Source organism: Tribolium madens, unplaced genomic scaffold (assembly GCF_015345945.1).
Source record: "Tribolium madens isolate multiple individuals breed KSU strain unplaced genomic scaffold, Tmad_KSU_1.1 Scaffold_11;HRSCAF=98;Tcas5.2_LG3b, whole genome shotgun sequence".
In the NCBI taxonomy this organism is placed as follows: Eukaryota; Metazoa; Arthropoda; class Insecta; order Coleoptera; family Tenebrionidae; genus Tribolium; species Tribolium madens.
The window spans coordinates 6,165,447-6,187,046 of NW_025400975.1; the positions used below are offsets into that span (position 1 = coordinate 6,165,447).

Below are 21,600 nucleotides of genomic sequence, written 5' to 3' on the forward strand. Positions count from 1 at the left end.
AAAAAGTCTGATAAATACAATAATTAAAAAAATGTTTTGTCAATGCAAAAATATAAAAGCAAATTTTTTCTTGCCTTCTTTTTACAAATTACACTAATTTACAAATAATAACTTGTTTAATATGACTTTAATCAAATTATTATTTTTATGTTTATTTACCTTTGATCAAGCAAAAATAACAGTTAATTTTTTATCACGTCACAACAATAATTTTCTTGCTTTTTGCACGAATACCTCCGATTTAAAATGTATTTAAATTATTGCAAAATTATCAGCAGATGGGTCTTAAATAGGTCTTAAAACACATTTAATTGACTTGCGTTTGGACTTGTTTTACTAAAAACTTCAAAACTTCCAAAACCAAAGCGAGTTTTCATCAAGATTTGAAGATTTTCGAATATCGACACAAGGTTTTTGGGATGAATATTTGTTAGGGGATTACGTTGGGAAACTGATCCCAAAAAGTATAAAAAACAAAATAAAACAACTCATTTTCAATTTGTTGCTTAACGGTTTTTGGCATGTTGGATTTTTTAAATAATTTTTTTTGAACTTAGTCTCAAAATCTATAAGAAATTATAATTTTTTAAATAATTTATTTATGGACTTCAAGCTGCTCGCGTTCCTGTGATCATTTTTAAGTTTAGTTTCTGTTGTTAAGTTGCGCTCTTTCAATACATGAAGTATTTTTGGAATTTCCGCTGACTTTTAGTCACATCCAACTCGGAAACTGAGTTTTCCATTATCTTAATTTTTTAACACTCTGAGTCCCTTTGTGCAGTCTTAGGGTGTAGGTAGACGAAAAAAATTTCAATGTTTCTCATTTCATTGTTCAAGATTATACCACAAAGGATCTTCATCTCATTTTATTTTTGCTTGGATGATTCAGTTGAGAGTTTTATGATCAAAGAATTAATATAGGCACGTGAGGAAAATTTGATGTTTCATTGACAAGCAATAATGATAAATATTCACCTCTTTGGAACAAAGTAACATTTTCAATTACTTTCATTGCAATTTTTTTTTACATTGTAACAGCTTCATTGTGATACAATATTGTCTTTGATTATTGTTTTCAAAAAAACTTTAATCTTTATTTATATTATTTGATTAATGTCTAACTCAAATAATCACACATTTACATATGGAGTTATTTTAGTAGCTTTATTTCTTGTTTATCTTATCAAAAAAATATTAGACCTTCAGCACATCAGTTGCTTCTTGAGTTTGCTTCTTTTGTAGACTTTTCTTTCTAAAATTTTTTTCTCAAAACAGTGCACTCTCAATCTTACTGATATTTAATTGATATCTAACTTGATTTGTTGTCTTTTTATTGCTGTGGTGAAAACAAAAAAAAAACTTTTGAGTCAAGAAAAAATAAAAAAATACATTTTATACTTCAAAAAACTCTAGGATTAACTATGTTTTTACTAATTGTGTAACAATAAGAATCAAATACGGTCCTTGGATTTGTTAATTAAGGCAGGATTATATCAAAAAGCTTCCTGTTTTATGCATTTTAAGACTTTAATCAATTTGGCTAATATTCCGTTACATGTGTGCCTCTCCACGGTGTTTCAAGAGGTGTGAAACACATAATATGCTCTATTAATTACTCAATGGGTGTTTGTATTCTCTGTATAGTTGTCGCAGATGGAGCTTTGATATAGGCAACTAAAAGCATGCAATTTGAAGGGTCTAGGGGAAAAACAACTCGAGAAATTTTAGTATTGTTTCTCCTGTATGAAATTCTTAAGCTAGTTTTGGGCATGGTTACTGAAATTTTGTGTTTTTTTTTGTTGCTGTCAATTGGAAAGTTACTGAAGTATTAATATTATTTTTTAATTTGTTCATGCAGAAAATTCTTGTTTCCTACGAATTCGAAAAATGTCACCTCGACTCCAATTATTATTACATCCATATTTATGCTACTATTAATGAATTTAGATCGTGAATTCAACAAGTAAAAACCAGTTTCATAATAATACCGTCTAGAGTCTACTGTCTGCTGTGTTACACTGGTGGTGGATAGTGGGTGACACATAATATAATGAGAATAAATTAATTTCACTGGAAGACCTCATTGTGATTGTGGTTTCCTCGAATCCACTCATTGTCAATTTTATTTTCCAAAATAAAAAAATTAAAATCACTGCTGAAATATTGTTGCACTTCCACAGATTTTCGGTTATTTTGTGTCTTTAAAATTCGGAACCTAAAATGACTTCTATTTACGTATTTCAACATTTTTGATAACCTTTTTGAATTTAAACCAAGGCTGAATTTATTTTACTGAACTGTTCGCCAAATGTTTAAGATTTTTTAGCTTGGATAAGTCGTTGAAACAAGTTTTTAATAACATAACAACATAAATAAAAAATTAACTTTTCGTTCTTCCCGAATTAAGCTGTCAATAATGAAAATAAACATAAAAGAATACCAACAAAGACAAAAATGAACATAAACATGAACATGACCATAAACTGCCATTAAAAGACAAAATGTGTTACCTTGTGTTCTACCAAATTTATAAAATGCATTGATTTTGATTATAAACATAAAGTAACTGTTATTTTTGGTAGGCTAAAACAAGAATGCAACATGATAATTATGCGTTTGTCTGACGAGTGGCATATAGGGAGACATAAGGTCATCAGTTATTAACCATTTGTGCAAGATAGACATGATGACTTTTATATGATAATTACCGTTAAAAATAGATTTGCATAATTTTATCTCCTTAATATGTTTTATATCGTTGGTATTATCGAAAGATTAGATTGTAACTGTGCTGACAACAGTGTTTATTTTTATCTTCATCATCTGCATCCTAATTTGAGCTTCGAAATGCTGCATTTTTCACTGCATGACAACCACCTTTCAACTTTTAACACTGATGAAAATTATAAATAATACCGGTTGGCCTTTAGAATTTTGAAAGTTTGCATAAATCGGCGACAAAAGTGCACTGATTTAGGAACAATAACTCAGGATTAGAACCGGAATTGAGATTGGTAAAGGTTAGTTATCTAAAGAGTGTCCTCAATTAATTAAAATTCAGAACATTATAATAATTAACCAGATCGCCCCAAGGCTCAATTTTATAAAAGAGCGTGTATTAGAAAGGAATCTTCAACAAAAACAGATCTAGATTTCTTAATTATTTTAATAACTCTCAAGGTGCACCTTTCTTTATTTTCTTGTATTTTTTTGGCCCCCCTGATTGTTGAAGAAGACCTGTTTTTGTTCAAGATGCATACATGTTGACCTATCACAATATCAGGTTTCTTTCCATCGTGAAATCTATTTTGCATAAATTTATTTTTAGACGAACAGAAAAAAACTTGGGATAGGTAAAGTTGTTAGGTGTGGCAGTTTGGTTTTATTGGCGAGTCAAAAACGACATTATTGCTGTTGTTTATGGACAAGCGCGAATCTTACTATTTTTGAAAAAAAAAATTATTTTTAAATTCTTGTTTCAGTTTTTCGTGTATCAAAACCAAAACTTCAAAGTTTAAATTGGAAAAATGTTGAAGTTGTGTTGAAACTACAAGTATTTTTGATCAGTAAAAATATTAAAAGCACAAAAAAAGACAATGAATGAATGTCTAGCAAAACTAATTAATTTAATATTCACACATTTACAAACAAAATGTTTCCGAACAAAATCGTTCAAAAACAAAATTGTGGTATGAAATTCTTTAAATTTTATTTTGTTTTACTAATTTTGATTAAAGTTACTAAGTGTTTATTATTTTTACTGTGCAAATTGGATATTTTTACTGAACAAATTACAATAAAATACTGTGCGTGCTTTACTTGGCATTATTATTTTTACTGTGCAAAATATTATATTATACTGATAATTTTTATTTTTTTACTGTGCAAAAATTATTTATGATCTTATACTGATCAAAATTTTGTAATTTCATTTGATGTTTTGCCATTATCTTTCATAAAAACCGCAAATTAGAACAATGGTTTCAGTCTTTAAAAATTTTATATTCATAAGCATAAAAATTATTTATACGACTAGATGGACTATTAGATGTTATAAAAAGAAAACTATTATGGCTATAGACTAGACATTTATGGTTTGACATCACGCTGTTTAAACGTTTGCTGTTACAACACAGAGTATCAGCTAATTTAAAATTTTAATTTTATTTTAGTTTTGGATGGATAATGCAAAAAAATCTGGAATTTAACAAAAAATACAAAAAAACACGACTACCAAAATCCAACATGAATACATTTTAGTTAATTATACATAGTTAAATTTAATGCTTGGATTTTAGGTGCAACTTGTACGAAAATTCAGTCAAAAAGTGCTTCATAATAAATATGTAATGATTTTAAGAAATTTTAATTGATTTTTAATTTTATATAATTTCTTTGAGGTAGCATAAACACATTAGACATCATTTTTTTGTAGTCAGGTTGGCTACAAATATGAGTTGCGACGTTGCCATTTTCTGTATAAGTTTAAGACAGGATTTCTTAGATACCTAGTAATAAAAGTTTTCTCTCATTTTTAAAACTATGATTTAAAAAATGAATTTTGTTTTTTTTTATTGAAAACAAATATTGAATTGCGATGATAATGAACTCTGTTGACGTGTTTTAAAAGTTAAAACAAAACATAGAACTCAGTGATATAATTTTGAAGAAAAAACAAAAATAAAAGCAATAATTAATCAACTTTTCACACTAAAAAAAACTACTAAAATAATGTGAACATAATGAAATGAATTGTAGAGTTTTTCTCCGAGAAACTAACAAAGTTAGATCAATTTTGTCAAAACTTAGACCAATAACGTGATTTTTTCGTCTATTTCGACGAATTTAGAGCGACTTTACTGAGAAACTCGCTAAATTAAAAAAAATTTGCCAAAATAAGATAAAAAAAATTGTAAAATTAAAGCAAAACTATAAATCTGAAAGTGTTTTTTAACAAGAAACTTAAAAAATGGAAAAAAAAGTCAAAACGAAGTAAAAAATTGTAAAATTATTCAGAATTTTACCAAAAAAGTGCTTCATACTAAATACGTAATGTTAAATCGATAATTGGAAGCTTAACGAGGCTTTTTGGTAGATGTCTCGTTCTCAAAGACTCTCTAAATCAATAATTTATAGCAGTTTATTTTAGTTACAAATTTTACGTTAGTTAAAAATGTTCGATACTTCCATTAAACTGCAATTAATCAGGAAATAGAACGACATTAAATGAGCTAATATCCATCCATTTTTAACTCCATACTTAACGGAAATGTTGGAATCGAGAACAAATAGGGATGATGATTGTTTAAGACGCAAGTTTTATAAATCAATAATGACATTTTAATTAAGCTCCAAGTTTTCGAAAATCTGCGAAATAACAGAGTGGGAAACTTCTAAATAATTTTTTTAATCTGCAATCATACTTTTTGCAGGAAGTCTAAACATTAAACTGCAATTAATCAAAAACTATAAAATCATTTAATAAGTTAGTAGCCATCTATATTTAACACTGTACTTATCGGAACTGTTTATAGGTATATTTCATCGAGATAGGAAAATGTACGTAATTTAAAGATAATGGTGTTTTAATGTACATTTTAATTTTTATAAGCCCGAAGACTTCTGCTTGCTACTTCTCAGTTGCCACTTATTATTCACTTACAGGATTTTTTGTTTAAACCAGAAATGGAATTCATCATACAGGAATTCTATAAATACGATAACAACAAAACAAAGATCATCAAATAGAGGTCGTTATCAATTTCTAAAATGAGCAACATTTCTCCTATTTTCAATGTGTTGTTGTTGTTCTTATTCTTTCATGTTTGAAAAAAAAATTTCTTGGTGGAGATTTAATAGTAGTAGTTTATTATACAAGTAAAAAAAGTTGTTCATTATGAAACGAGTGCGTAGCGCAAGCAGATGATGCTAACATTTTTTACTTGTATAATACGATTTTTCTTACAGGTACATTGATATTTTTTTTTTAATAAAAATTTTTAAATATTCTAATTTTGGTTGCTGATTTCTTAATTTGACATGGTCATTTTTTTTTCATGAAATAAAAAGAAACCAAAACGACAAATATTCGATAATAAATGGTTGTGTATTATTTAAAAGTAGTAAAGTGGAATGTTTAAAGTGTAATTTGATAAATATAAACTGACCTTTATTATATCGAGTAAGATAAAAAAACTAAATCAAAATTAAAAAAAAAACATGAAAGACTCAGTGATATAATTTTGAAAAAATTACAAAAAATAAAAACAATAATTAAACCAATTTTCATATTAAGAAAAAATATAAAATGTGAACCTAATGTAATGACTAATGAATCTTTCCAATGGTAGGATTTTTCACCGAGAAACTAACAATGTTAGATCAATTTTATCAAAACAAGGCAAAAATTAGACCGAAAATGTGTTTTGTTTGTCAATTTGAACGAATTTAGAGCGTCTTTACTAAGAAACTCACTAAATTCAAAATATTTTGGAATAAATCTGTCAAAACGAAGTAAAAAATTGTAAAATTAGGTTTGGAATGCGTTGTTGGTGCATATTCAGTGCGTTTTCATCAAGAAATACCCAAAATTCGAACTATTTTACCAAAAAAGAATGCAAAATTCTGAGATTACAACTAAAATGCATTATTTTCCTGTCTTTGTACAAACAAGGCAAAAAAATAGGTCAAAAATGCATTATTTTTGCTGATTTTGATAAATTTCTTGAAATAGAAAGAAATTTTAAAAATTTTGACAAAAAAGGCAAACAATTGCAAAAATTGAACCAATTTCGATGGATTTTAAGCGTTTTTCAGCAAAACAATGTGGAAAATCGCAAAATTAGAGCCATATGCGTATTTTTCATAATTTTGATAGGAAACTTTTGATAGGAAAAATTGAATTATTTTCACATCGTTCGCAATATTATTTAGAACGTTTTTTATAAGTAAACTCTCAAAAATTGTATAATTAGGTTGAAATGCGTTATTTTTGTTGATTTTGATAAATTTAGAGTATTTTACAAGAAGAAACTCACAACATTTAAAAGATTTTGCCAAAACATGGCAAACAATAGCAAAAATTTAACCAAAATGAGTTATTTTCGGCTATTTAACTCAGTAATTTTTAAAATGACACTTGGAAATGCGTTATCTTTGCTTAATTTTTATAAGTAAATGCAGACTATTTTTTTATCAAGAAACAAAAATAAAAATCTTTTGAGGTGAATTACTTTCGTAGTCGTACAACTAAAATGTATTATTTTCTTTGTATAAATAAGGCAAAAAATAGGTCAAAAACGCGTTATTTTTGCTGATTTATCGAGTAAGATAAAAAAAACTAAATCAAAATTAAAAAAAAAATGGAAGACCCAGTGATATAATTTTGGAATAATGGCAACAAATAAAAACACTTTTCATTCTAAGTAAAAAATACAAAATGTGAACATAGTATATTGAATCTTTCCAATGGTAAAAAAGCTAGATCAATTTTACCAAAACAAGGCAAAAATCAAACCAAAAATATGTTTTTTTTTCATCAATTTGAACGAATTTACAGCGTCTTTACTGAGAAACTCACTAATTTCAAAAGATTTTGGAAAAAATGTGTCAAAACATAGGAAAAAAAATTGTAAAATTTGGTTTGTAATGCGTTGTTGGCGCATATTCAGTGCGTTTTCATAAAAAAATACCCAAAATTCGAACTGTTTTACCAAAAAAGAATAGAAAATTCTGAGATTACATTCAACTAAAATGGATTATTATCCTGTTTTTCTACTAATAAGGCAAAAAATAGGTCAAAAATGCATTATTTTTGCTGATTTGATAAATTTATAGAAATACAAAGAGATTTAAAAGATTTTGCCAAAAAAGGCAAACAATTGCAAAAATTGAATCAATTTCGATGGATTTAAGCGTTTTTAGCAAAACAAAATTAGAGCCATATGCGTATTTTTCATAATTTTGATAAGAAACTCAGAAATAAAACTCAAAATAAATTTTTTTTAAATATAAAATTGCACTTGGAAATACGGTATTTTTGCTGATTTTGATAAATTTAGAGTATCTTCCACAAAGAAATATAAAAGATTCTACCTAAACAAGGCAAATAATTGCAGAAATGTAACCTATTTTGATGGATTTAAGCGTTTTTTGGCAAAACAAGGTAGAAAATGGCAAAATTAGAGCCATATGCGTATTTTCCCTAATTTAAAGTGAAAGTGTAAAGTATAATTATTGCATTTTTTTATGTGCCATTGGTGTCTTTAACAAATTGCGTGTGGCGGCTTACCGCCAAACATGGCGGTGATATAATTTTGAAAAAATGGCAAAAAATATAAAAACAATTAATCCACTAAGAAAAAAATACAAAATGTAATGAATTTACTAACAAAGTTAGATCAATTTTACCAAAACAAGGCAAAATTTAGACCAAAAATATGTTCTTTTTCGTCAGTTTGGACGAATTTGGAGCGTCTTCACTGAGAAACTCACTAAATTCAAAAGATTTTGGAAAAGGGAAATACGCAAATTCGAACTATTTTACCAAAAAAGAATAGAAAAGTCTGAGATTACGACTGAAATGCATTATTTTCCTGTCTTTGTACAAATAAGGCAAAAAAATAGGTCAAAATGCGTTATTTTTGCTGATTTTGATAAATTTAGAGTATTTTCCACCAAGAAATTCAAAAGATTTTACCAAAATCTTGCAGAAATTTCGATGGATATAAGCATTTTTTGGAAAAACAAGGTAGAAAATGGCAAAATTAGAGCCATGTGCGTTTTTTCCATAATTTAAGGTGAAATGTGCATTTTTTTATGTGCCATTGGTGTTGTTAACAAATTGCGCGTGGCGACTTGTCGCCCTCTATTGGCGCCAAAAAAGATTGTGGTACATTAATTTTTTCACCAATAAGATAAAAAAATCACCAACTGACCATTATTATATCAAGTAAGATAAAACTAAATTAAATTTAAAAAAAAATATGGAAGACTCAGTGATATAATTTTGAAAAAGTGACAAAAAATGAAAACAATAATTAATCCACTTTTCATACTAAGAAAAAAATACAAAATGTAATGAATTTACTAACAAAGTTAGATCAATTTTACCAAAACATGGCAAAATTTAGACCAAAAATGTGTTCTTTTTCGTCAATTTGGACGAATTTGGAGCGTCTTTACTGAGAAACGCACTAAATTCAAAAGATTTTGGAAAAGGGAAATACGCAAAATTCGAACTATTTTACCAAAAAGGAATAGAAAATTCTGAGATTACGACTGAAACGCATTATTTTCCTGTCTTTGTACAAATAAAGCAAAAAATAGATCAAAATGCGTTATTTTTGCTGATTTTGATAAATTTAGAGTATTTTCCACCAAGAAATTTAAAGATTTTACCAAAACAAGGCAAATAATTGCAGAAATTTAACCTATTTCGATGGATGTAAGCATTTTTGGCAAAACAAGGTACAAAATGGCAAAAAATAGGTCAAAAACTCGTTATTTTTGCTGATTTTTATAAATTTAGAGTGTTTTCCAACAAGAAATTTAAAAGATTTTACCGAAACAAGGCAAATAATTGCAGAAATGTAACCTATTTCGATGATTTAAGCGTTTTTTAGCAAAGCAAGGTTGAAAATAGCAAAATTAGAGCCATATGCGTATTTTCCATAATTTAAAGTGATATCTGTAAAGTATAATTTTTTCATGTGACATTTTGTGACATGTGTTTTTAACAATTTGTGTGTGGCGACTTGATTGTGGTACATTAATTTTTTCACCAATAAGATTAAAAAATCTGAATAAAATTTAAAAAACATGGAAAGCTCAGTGATATAATTCTGTAAAAATGGCAAAAAATAAAAACAATAATTAATCTACTTTTCCTACGAAGAAAAAAATACAAAATGTGAACATAATGTAATGAATCTTTTCAATGGTAGAGTTTTTCCCCCAGAAACTCACAAAGTCAGATCAATTTTACCAAACAAGTCAATAATTAGACCAAAAATGTTTTTTTTTCCTCCAATTTGAACGAATTTACAGCGTCAAAAGATTTTGGAAAAAAGAAATACGCAAAAATAAATGGAAGACCCAGTGATATAATTTTGGAATAATGGCAAAAAATAAAAACACTTTTCATACTACATAGTGAATCTTTCCAATGGTAAAAAAGCTGGATCAATTTTACCAAAACAAGGCAAAAATTAGACCAAAAATATGTGCTTTTTTTCGTCAATTTGAACGAATTTAGAGCGTCTTTACTGAGAAACTCACTAATTTCAAAAGATTTTGGAAAAAATGTGTCAAAACAAAGTAAAAAATTGTAAAATTGGGTTTGGAATGCGTTGTTGGCGCATATTCAGTGCGTTTTCATCAAGAAATCCCCAAAATTCGAACCATTTTACCAAAAAAGAATAGAAAATTCTGAGATTACGACTAAAATGCTGATTTTGATAAATTTATTAGTATTTTAGTATTATTAAGATTATACCAAAACAAGGCAAATAATTGCAGAAATTAAATTGGAAAAAAATGTGTCAAAACGAAGAAAAAAATTGTAAAATTAGGCTTGGAATGGCCCATATTGAATGCGTTTTCACCAAGAAATACGCCAAATTTGAACTATTTTATCAAATTTTTTTTATTTTAATTAAAAGCAAATGTTGAATTGCAATGATAATGAACTCTGTTGACGTGTTTTAAAAGTTAAAAAAAACATAGAAAACCCAATGATATAATTTTGAAGAAGTGACAAAAAATAAAAGCAATAATTAATCAACTTTTCATACAAAGAAAAAAAAACTAAATGTATACATGATGAAATAAATTAATTATAGAGTTTTTCTCCGAGAAACTAACAAAGTTAGATAAGTTTTGTCAAAACAAAGCAAAACTTAGACCAAAAACGTGTTTTTTATTGAGAAACTCACTAAATTTAAAAGATTTTGCCAAAACTGCAAAATTAATGCAAAACTGCATTTTGTATAAATCTAAAAGTATTTTTTAACACGAAACTCAAAAAATTGGAAAAAAATTTGTCAAAGCAAAATTAGGCTTGGAATGGCCCATATTGAATGCGTTTTCACCAAGAAATACGCCAAATTTGAACTATTTTATCAAAAAAGAACAGAAAATTGTGCGATTACGACTACAATTCATGATTTTCCCGTGTTTGCATAAACAAAGCAAAAAATTTTTGGTGATTTTGATAAATTTAAAGAAATAGAAAGAAATTTAAAAGATTTTGCCAAAAAAGACAAACAATTGCAAAAATTTAACCTATTTCGATGGATATAAGCATTTTTTGGCAAAACAAGGTACAAAATGCCAAAATTAGAGCCATGTGCGTATTTTCCATAATTTAAAGTGAAATGTGTATAGTATAATTATTGCATTTTTTTTATAGGCCATTGGTGTTAACAAATTGCGCGTGGCGACTTGTCGCCCTCTATTGGCGCCAAAAAAGATTGTGGTACATTAAAACAAACAAAAATCATCAACTGAACGAAATAATTTTTGCAGACACGGCCGCTCCTTACGTCCTGTACAAAGATGGAATGGACCAAACTCGAAGTCAGTGGGGTGCCCAAGATGCATATCCGCCACCACAGCAAGGCACTTCCGGTGCAGGCAGTCCCCAACAAGCCTGTGGTCCTACTGTACCCCTTGGAGTCGAAGCCGACGCCGTTCCTCCCAGAGACCAAAGTTTACCTTCTCCTGCTCCTTCCCCCTATCCTGCCACTCAAGCCGAACCCCGTGAAGACGACATCCAACCCGAACAACCGACAATGGACATAGAACCAAGACCGGCGTCGCAGTGCTTTCCCACCGATCTCCAACAACAACAAGCCTACCAACAGTATGCTAGAGCACCACCACCTGCAGCACCGCCTCCCGTTCCTCCACATATGCTAGGAGCTGGGAGTTTCTCAGCGCTTCATTATCTCAAACAGCCCGGTGTCATGCTAACCAGTCTTGGAGCGGAAGGTAATTTTCTTATAATAGACCATTCAGCAATTGAAGTGGAACGTTAGTTCGAATGATTTAGAGCAGATTCGAAGAAGTGAAAGAACAAGAGGAATTTGCGTTTTCCACTGTTTGTTTTATAAGTTTTGTACAGAAAATGCGTAAAATAATAATAATTATCTAAGCGTTAGAGACACAAAGGGTACTCAGCGTTAATTGCACGATGCTTCTTTGGTTTAAGTAAAAAATAATGATAATGATTGTAATAATATAATGCTTGTCTCAGATCTTATCAAACTTTTTTGCTTCCATCGTATTATGCATAGTAGCAAGGAATGCGAACTGAAGAAGTTTATGCAATATATTATCTGTTTTTGTTAAAAAACGTAATGAGGAAGGTTTTACTTCAAAAATGTTCTATAAAAAGCATAAAATTGTCATCGTTAAACCACAAACTTATTCTAATCACAGGAAAGAGAACTAATAAGGCATAAACTGAGGAAAATAAAAATATAGTGCTATGCTACACCATAATTTTAACATATTCACTAATGAGGCATTCGAAAAAATAGAACTGTTTCAATTTATCAAAATGTTTGTCTCTTATATAGTCTGTTTAAAAAAAACAGAAGAAACTAATTCCAATTTCAAAAAAATTCTACCCACCCAAATTGTGATTCTAAAAAATCCACTGAATTTCCAGTAATTCCAAATTAATCCCGATAGAAAGTCAACGTAATTCTAAAAAGAATTCCAGTAATTTAAAGAATTCTAATTACTTCTAAATAATTGGTACAATTAATTCCAGAGTTGACGCTACTCAGTTTTTACATTTTCGTGTTTTTTTCACCTTGTTAAATACAGGGTGTAACAAAAATAATCACAATATTAATTGTTATTAATAATAATGTTAGAACTTATCAAAAGTAACAATAATCTTCGTGTTTGAGAAGTTTTACTTTTTTTATTTATTTTATTTGTTGTTTAATTTATTAATTTAATTTCCTGACTCAAAAATTTTAATTAATTTTTAATGAGTGTAAGACTTATTTTATATAATTTTTTTGCAGTAGCATAAACACATTAGACTTAATTTTTTTAGTCAGGTTGGCTACAATATGAGTTGCCACGTTGTCATTATGTGTATAGATTTAAAACAGAATTTGTTAGATCCTAATAATAAAAGTTTTCTCTCATTTTGTAAAATGTGATTTTTGTTATGATTTTAAAAATCAAATTTAATTTTTTATTTTAATTAAAAGCAAATGTTGAATTGCAATGATAATGAACTCTGTTGACGTGTTTTAAAAGTTAAAAAAAAACATAGAAAACCCAATGATATAATTTTGAAGAAGTGACAAAAAATAAAAGCAATAATTAAACAACTTTTCATACAAAGAAAAAAAAACTAAATGTGTACATGATAAAATAAATTAATTAATTATAGAGTTTTTCTCCGAGAAACTAATAAAGTTAGATCAGTTTTGTCAAAACAAAGCAAAACTTAGACCAAAAACGTGTTTTTTACTGAGAAACTCACTAAATTTAAAAGATTTTGCCAAAACATGATAAACAAAATGCACAATTAAAGCAAAGCTGCATTTTCTATAAATCTAAAAGTCAAAAAATAACCCCATTTATACTACTTATAAACAACAAAACCAGATCTAATATATTGATACTAGCAATTGCTACATCTCTGGTAAAAGTGTTTTTTAACAAGAAACTCAAAAAATTGGAAAAAAATGTGTCAAAACGAAGAAAAAAAAAATGAAAAATTAGGCTTGGAATGGCCCATATTGAATGCGTTTTCACCAAGAAATAGCCAAATTTGAACTATTTTACCAAAAGAGAATAGAAAATTGTGCGATTACGACTACAATTCATGATTTTCCCGTGTTTGCAAAAACAAGGCAAAATTTTTTGCTGATTTTGATAAATTTAAAGAAATAGAAAGAAATTTAAAAGATTTTGCCAAAAAAAAACAAACAATTGCAAAAATTTAACCTATTTCGATGGATTTAAGCGTTTTTTTGGCAAAACAAAATGAAAAATCGCAAAATTAGAGCCATATGCGTATTTTCCATAATTTTAATAAGAAACTCAGAAAATTTGAAAAAAAAATATCAAAATAAATGTAAAATTGCTCTTGGAAATGCTTTTTTTTGTTTGTTTTATATTTAAATCCAGACTATTTTTACCAAGAAACTCACAAGAATAAAAAAATTTCAGGTGGATTATTTTATCATCTTTCGAAGTATTATTTAGAGCGTTTTTTTTATAAGTAAACTCTCAAAAATTGAAAAAATAGGTCTGAAATACGTTATTTTTGTTGATTTTCATCGATTTAAGCGTTTTTATGACAAAACAAGGCAGAAAACAGCAAAATTAGAGTTTTATGCGTATTTTTCATGAGAAACGCAGTAATTTTGAAAAAAATTATCAAAAAAAAGTAGCAAAATCACGTTTGGAAATGCCTTCGTTATTTTTGCTTAATTTTTATATGTAAATTATGCCCATTTTTATCAAAAACCTCACGAAAATAAAAGAATGTGAGGTGAATTACTTTCGTATGTTTTATTGGAAGGAAAATTGCAAAATTATGTCTGGAATGCGCTATTTAATGGATTAGCAGTTTTCATAGGAGAAATTTAACTAATTCTCTGTACTGTTTGTTGGTACTCTTCTGAAAATATCGTAATTCCTTTTTTTCCTGGTAAAAAGAGATAAAGATTGATATTGATAACTCAAAAATATGGAAATAAAATTTATTAGAAAGTAGTAGTAAACAAAAAGGTTAAAACATAACAAAATTTTATAATAACACACAACAACACATTTATTTGGTGTTCCAACATCTGAATTTTTTTTCTGGCAATTTGTAAATCCATTTTGTGTCATTTTGTTGATTTGTTTAAAGAAAACTCCGATAAATTTTGTTTTTTTTTAAGTTCTAAGTTTTTGGCTTTTTTTTCAGGAGAGTTATATAGGATGTTAAAAAAAGATTGTAACATATTTTAGAAGGTAATAGTATGGACCAAACATCAAACAAAAAAGTCTTTAATAAACATGGATCCGCAAAGTAACGGTTTCGGTGATATCGAAGATTATTCGTTTTTTGAAACATTTATTTGCAGTCTGTACCAACAAAAAAGAGAAGCTTCTAGTAAAAATTCTAAAAATTTTCTACATTCGATGTTGTGCAAAAAAACCTTTAAAAATTTCTTAAATAGAAATGCTCAAATTTAAAAAATGTAAATTAAGACTTTTCAAAATATTGTGCTACAAAAGACAGTGGGGGAGACTAAGAAATGTCAAGAAACACCCCGTTAAAAAATTCTAGATTTGCAAAAAAACATTTAAAAATTTCTTAAAGAAATGTAAATTGTAAAAATGTCAATCGAGACTTTTTTAAAACATCGTGTTGCAAAAAACAATGGGGAAGACACTAAGGAAGTGTTTAGAAATACCGGTTTAAACAATATCTAAATTTGCAAAAACAAACGTTTAAAAATTTCTTAAACAGAAATTTAAAATAAAATAAACTGAGACTTTTCAAAATATTGTTTTACAAAAGACTAAAAAAGTGTCAAGCAATACCGGCTTTAAAATTTTTTAGACTTTTCTTGAAGGAATGCTTAAATTCAAGACTTTTTGTTTATTTTGGTCCTTAAATCTTTTACAATCTTTTTTTAAACCATGTATAAAAGTCGCTTTACATTTACACAAAATCATTCTTTTAAAGACACTATTTGTACCAAAAAATTAGTTTTAGACCTAAACATTTAACATTTTTAAAGGTTTACTTACCCCTCCCTACATTCCACTTCGATATTTAAGAGGTCTTTCTCATATCAAATTACTAAATTATACAACAGTTTACCTCATTCGTTTAAAAACCTCAACTCTGCTAAATTTAAATTACTTTTATCCAACCAAGGCTTTAATTAAGCCTGATTTAGTTTTTTCTTTCGTGATATTTTTTTTCTTTTTGAATGTTTAGATTTGCAACATGTTTAGTAAACATGACTATTTTACTTAATACTTTTTCTTTTTCTGTGTTTCAATTTTTATTTTTATTTATTTTTTTTTAAAAAAAGCTACACTGTATCTGTTTATTTTGTTTTGCTTAGCTTAAGATGAAAAACAGGGCTTTTATATGCACGTTTTGTTTTATTTTTCTGTTTTGTATTTTATTTTATTGTTTTTTTGCATATAATAAACACAAAAAAACCTGTCAAGAAATGGTCAAAAAAATGTCCCTGTCTTTCATGATTTGTATAGCTTGCTGAAATATTCCGGTTTGAAATTTCAGGGAACGGCCAACTCGACCAGTACTCCGGCGCCATGCAGGACTTGCGTTCGGCCAGCCTCCCGGACGTGATTCAGCAGCAGCAACAGCAACAAGGCTTGAAGCAGAGCAAAAACGGTCTCGGTGGCGAACTGCGACTATTCAAGTGTTTGACATGCGGCAAAGACTTTAAGCAGAAATCGACTCTTCTGCAGCACGAGCGCATCCACACGGACAGCAGACCATATGGGTGTCCGGAGTGCGGGAAGCGCTTTCGGCAACAAAGCCATCTAACCCAACACCTCCGCATCCACGCCAACGAGAAGCCCTACGCTTGCGTTTACTGCGAACGCACCTTCAGACAGAGGGCCATCCTCAACCAGCATCTGCGAATCCATTCCGGTGAGAAGCCCTATGAATGCCCGGAGTGCGGGAAACACTTCCGCCAGAAGGCCATCCTCAACCAGCACGTCCGCACACACCAAGGCGAGCGCCCCCGTTCTAAGGCGGCCACTCTCGCGGCCCCGTGATCTATTTATTAGCTGTTGTTGTTGTTGTTGTTGTTGTTGTTGTTGTTCTACCGCACGGGCGGTTAGAGTTGGTCTGCTGCACTCCCCACATATTCACTCTTTCTTTCATTGTGCTTTGTTTCTACTCATTTTTTACAACTCCACTTTGCGACTTGGTGCAATTTTAACAAATAAATTATAAACCAACCTCGTTTAAATGCAGTGTTGCCAGCGCAAAACAAGTAAATTCACCAGATCTGAGCTGAAAAGACAGATTTACACCTATTTTCACCAAATTACAAGATTATACCAGGTGAAAAAAAAGTATGGAACCAAACGTGTAAACCAACCACTTTACGAAACATTTTTCGAAATTTCTTTTAGCTTTGATGATATTTTTTTAATTAAAGATTATGATCTAAAAGTAATTTCTAATTAAATAAAATTGTTTTTTAGCCAGTACTTTTTTTTAAATAAATTGGTAAAGTTGCGTTCCGAGCTCATCACGAAGATTTTTCGAACTTAACCGAAAGGGTCATTTCATGCATTTCATGCATTTGGTCTTTGGACAACCCGGTTTTTTGTGCAACTTTAATAATTTATTTTAAAAAAAGTACTGATTAAAAAACAATTTTATTTAATTAGAGGACATTTCTAGATCATAATCTTTAATTAAAAAAATTATCATGGTGGGTTGCCATTTAAAATTTTTTTTTTTTCCAAAACTCGAAAACTAAAAGAAATTTTGAAAAATGTTATTCTTGATAAATGGTCACATTTTAATTGTACTTTACGTTACACTAATTATTTTTTTCGTAAAGTGGTTAGTTTACGAAAAAATCGCTTAATTTTTTTTAATACTGCCGAAGGTTCACGTTTTTTACATAAATCTCGCAAATCTGCTCAAAAACGTGCTTAAACGCTCGAAAAATTCAAAAATAGGATATGCTATTTCATTTAGTATAATTCTATAATTTTTTGGTTAGTATCTCATTAATTTTTGCGAAATGCCGGGTGACGAAAAAATCTATTGGCAACACTGAATTAGAATCCTTCTATCAGAATTTGTGAGTCTCAGTCACCAGAGATTTACGTTTTTACTTGAAAAACATACTAAAATATTCGATAAAAGCAAAAATAATGATTTAATTTGATGGGTTTTTTGGTTTGTTTTAGCAAAATCTTACAATTAACACCATTTTTGACCATATTTTGTATTTTTCGTCCTATTTTTTTGACAAAATTTTACTCAAAAATAGGTAAATCGAATGAAAAAAAAAGGAATAACATCAATTTGGATTTATTTTTGTTGCGTTTAAGCTTGCTTTGACAATGTAAAATAAATAAGTCTCTGGTTCAAAAACATAGATCGAGAAACTTGGTAATTTTTCAGTCAGTTTTAGGAATGTATTTTAAAAACGTGCTGAAATACGCTAAAAATGCAAAAATAACACTAGTTTTGGCCTAATTTGATAAATTTTCGGTTTGTTGTTAGGGAAATTTTGCTAAAAAGATACTATAATGCTCAGAAATGGACAAGATAGTGTACTTTTTCACCCATTTTATCTATTTTTTTTTGAGAGAAATATCATTTAGAAAAACAAACTTATCTCTGGATTTTTCAACGTGTTTTGAGAAAATTTAGCCTTTAAGTTTCTGCATGACTGAAAAAACGTACAAAACGCTCAAAAAAAATACAAAAAAAAAATTGTCATCGTTTTAGACTGAATTTACTAAAATCAAATTAAAAAGTTAATTTTACTAACATTTGAGCGAATACTCGATTTAAAAATTTATTTCAAAATACATTAATTTCTGCTGAAACTACAGTCACGTTTCTAAAACAATCATCAGAAATTAGCATTTTTACAAAAGTCTTCACCAAATCATTAAACTAGTATAAAAATCACCAGATCGGGTGAAATTTCACCAGACCTGGCAACACTGTGTGATTCGTTAATGTTGAGCTTCTTCTAGGTAACTAGCGACATCTTTTGTTAGAACAGTTACATTTTCCGGAAACACCAGATTTTTTTGATTTCAAATCGATGTGCACAATTCACCCAAAAGCGCGTTTAATAAACATCTGATAATTTTTTTGTGCACAGAGTTATCCCAGTTTTGTACATAAAAACTTTACGGTCAACATTCAATGCAAATTATTTTTATTGCTCCTGAATCATGGGGGGGAAATGCAAAAAAAAATGATTTCACGAATTATTTTAGTTGTCAGAATACTTGCTCGTAACATAAATGAAAATGATTCATAAAGTACATAATTGAGTATATTTTTTCTCTAAATATTTTGTAAACACTAACTTAATAAAAATAAAGAAAATTTCTTGTTTTATGAGAAAAAACTTAAAATATTATTCTTTTTGGTAATGAAGGCGGCTCAAATTTTGAAACTAAATTGAGACTGAAAGAGAATTTATTTCATGTTTGTACGCTGTGAATACAGGGCGTTCCAACTATAATTTGCACCCTCCCCCAAATCTCCGATTTCGTCCAAAAAATGCTGAATCAAGTCAATTTTAACTTAACTAAGTTAATTTTAAAGAATTTATTTTTGAGAATCACGAAATTGTGTTAGGCTCATTGTAAATTTGTTCAAATTTTGGTATGGATGGACTAAGAAATTTTATTTTATCAACACTAATGTTTTTACTTTTTAAAGTAACAAAAAATTTTGGTTTGAAGTTGGTTTACACAGTTTACTTGATTCCATAAATTATTGTAGTTCAATAACAAAGTTTAAAAATAAAAACTTTGGTCCTCCTTTGAGTAAACTTGACTCGTTTCAGCATTTTCATTCAAACGGTTAAGTTTCTGAAATATAGAGTCTTAAATGCCGGATAAATGTTTACTTTGTCATTTTGTGTTTTAAAAAATTTAGTTATAATTAGCAAAAACAGACTGAAAAAGTGTTCTCATTTTTAGAAAAATATTTTTTTGTGGAAGAAACCACCAAATTTCATTACTTCAAATGTCACCGACTCTATTAGCAATGTAAACAAGTATGTACTTAAACTAATAATTATTATGCAGGAATTGAAGGACACAGAAGCGGATAAAATTTTTTTACAAGTGTTATTAATTTTTAACTAAAGAACATCTGTAGAACCTAATTTACATTTAAAAATTCGTTACAAACGGAAACCTAAACCAAAAAGCAACGAAATTATAATTCATAATAAATTGTGGTTTGCTAAAAAAAATTCAAAATGTTTTTGAAAGATTCACTGTTTTATGATTAGTCCAATAATCGAAATTCAGGTACTGCTTTTTTATCGTATTCTTTCTATTACAATATTTTAATTAAAGTTCGCTTTCCATATGCACTTTTAACTCTTTTATTGCAAGAACATCCGCGATTCATTTTTTTGCTAAATATGTGTCTCGTAGTTTCAATTTTAAATAACCATAAAAGTAGGTTTAAATTTTTCTTGTTGCAAATTCTAAAAAGCTTTATATTTCCGCTTAGTTTTATTACAGCCATTATGGATATTATTCGCTTTTAAATTAAATTAAAAGAATGTTCAAGAGTTTTATAGTTAGAGCTTTCTTCATTAAGATACATTAGACGATTACTTGAGAAATTCAACAAATATCCTATGCCGTGTAAAAAAGTATTGCTTTCAACTTCAACAGAATTAAAGATTCTTGCTATCGTTGCAACTAGCTTTTCTATAGCTATTCACGTCAAAATTCAATGAATTCAAAGTTACAGTTTTTTTGCACTCGTTTCTTCAACAAGCCTTTTCCTTTCAGACGTGAGCCCCCATTTGGTGTTCAAAAACGGCATGAACCCGACCCTTTGGCCGCAAGACGTCCCTTTCCCCCCCGACGAGGGCAAGGAGGAGGTAGCGTCGACGTACGGCGACGGCGACACCAACTCCCAAAACGACCGCTCCGGGTGCTTCTCCCCCAACGGAGTTTCCGGGAACCTCCAATACCCCGCGTACTTTAAAGACGCCAAAGGCATGAACCATTCGGTTTTCGGGTCGAGTACGAACTTTGGTGCGTTGCAGTACCTCAAACAGCAGCAAGCCGGAAAGGTTCTACCGGATGTCATACAACATGGACGCTCGGCGGGGATGCCCCTGTATGTGCGGTGTCCGATTTGCCAAAAGGAGTTCAAACAGAAGTCCACTTTGCTGCAACATGGGTGTATACATATCGAGTCCAGGCCGTATCCCTGTCCAGAATGCGGGAAGAGGTTCCGACAACAGTCCCATCTTACGCAACATTTGAGGATTCATACCAACGAAAAACCATATGGGTGCGTCTATTGTGGGAGGAATTTTAGACAGAGGACCATTTTGAATCAGCATTTGAGGATACACACCGGGGAAAAGCCCTACAAGTGTGGACAGTGCGGGAAGGACTTCAGGCAGAAGGCCATCCTGGATCAGCACACGAGGACGCATCAAGGTATTTTTTTCGTTAAATTTTAACTAAATAGTAGGAAATACTAATAATAGTAGAAAATATAAATGAAAAAGTCGTTTTTTAATTGAAATTATCTCATATTCTACTTTGGTAACATTGTGGACATTTTCACAAATTTTTTGGTGATTTTTGAAAGGCTGTAACTTTTACACCCAAAATGTCAAAATGTATTTTTTAAAAACAAAATTAACTGTTTCGTTTTTTTTTGTAAATTCTTTCTGGATCGTTTTTATTAGAACACCCTGTATCTCATGAATGGATGATCTGATTCAATTTTGGTAACAAGTTTTGAAAACCTTGCTAAAATAGCTTTCATTTGATGTGCCACAAGTAGGGTAGTGCCACTTAAATTTTTAAAGTTGGGGTGCGTGGGGGTTA

The 21,600-nt window shown here is 29.4% G+C and overlaps 1 protein-coding gene across 2 annotated transcripts in view; it reads left to right on the top strand.

The window, feature by feature from the left end:
* The window catches only part of LOC123007687 (zinc finger protein 502), a 29,130-nt gene that overhangs the window by 1,707 nt on the left and 5,823 nt on the right, over nt 1–21,600 (top strand). The window contains exons 2-4 of one of the 2 annotated variants that reach the window (XM_044403102.1): nt 11,527–11,991; nt 16,286–16,747; nt 20,542–21,204. In XM_044403102.1, coding sequence (XP_044259037.1) covers nt 11,527–11,991; nt 16,286–16,747; nt 20,542–21,204 — 1,590 coding nt within the window. The remainder of the gene's footprint in view (nt 1–11,526; nt 11,992–16,285; nt 16,748–20,541; nt 21,205–21,600) is intronic. The other variant, XM_044403110.1, reaches the window with a different exon arrangement.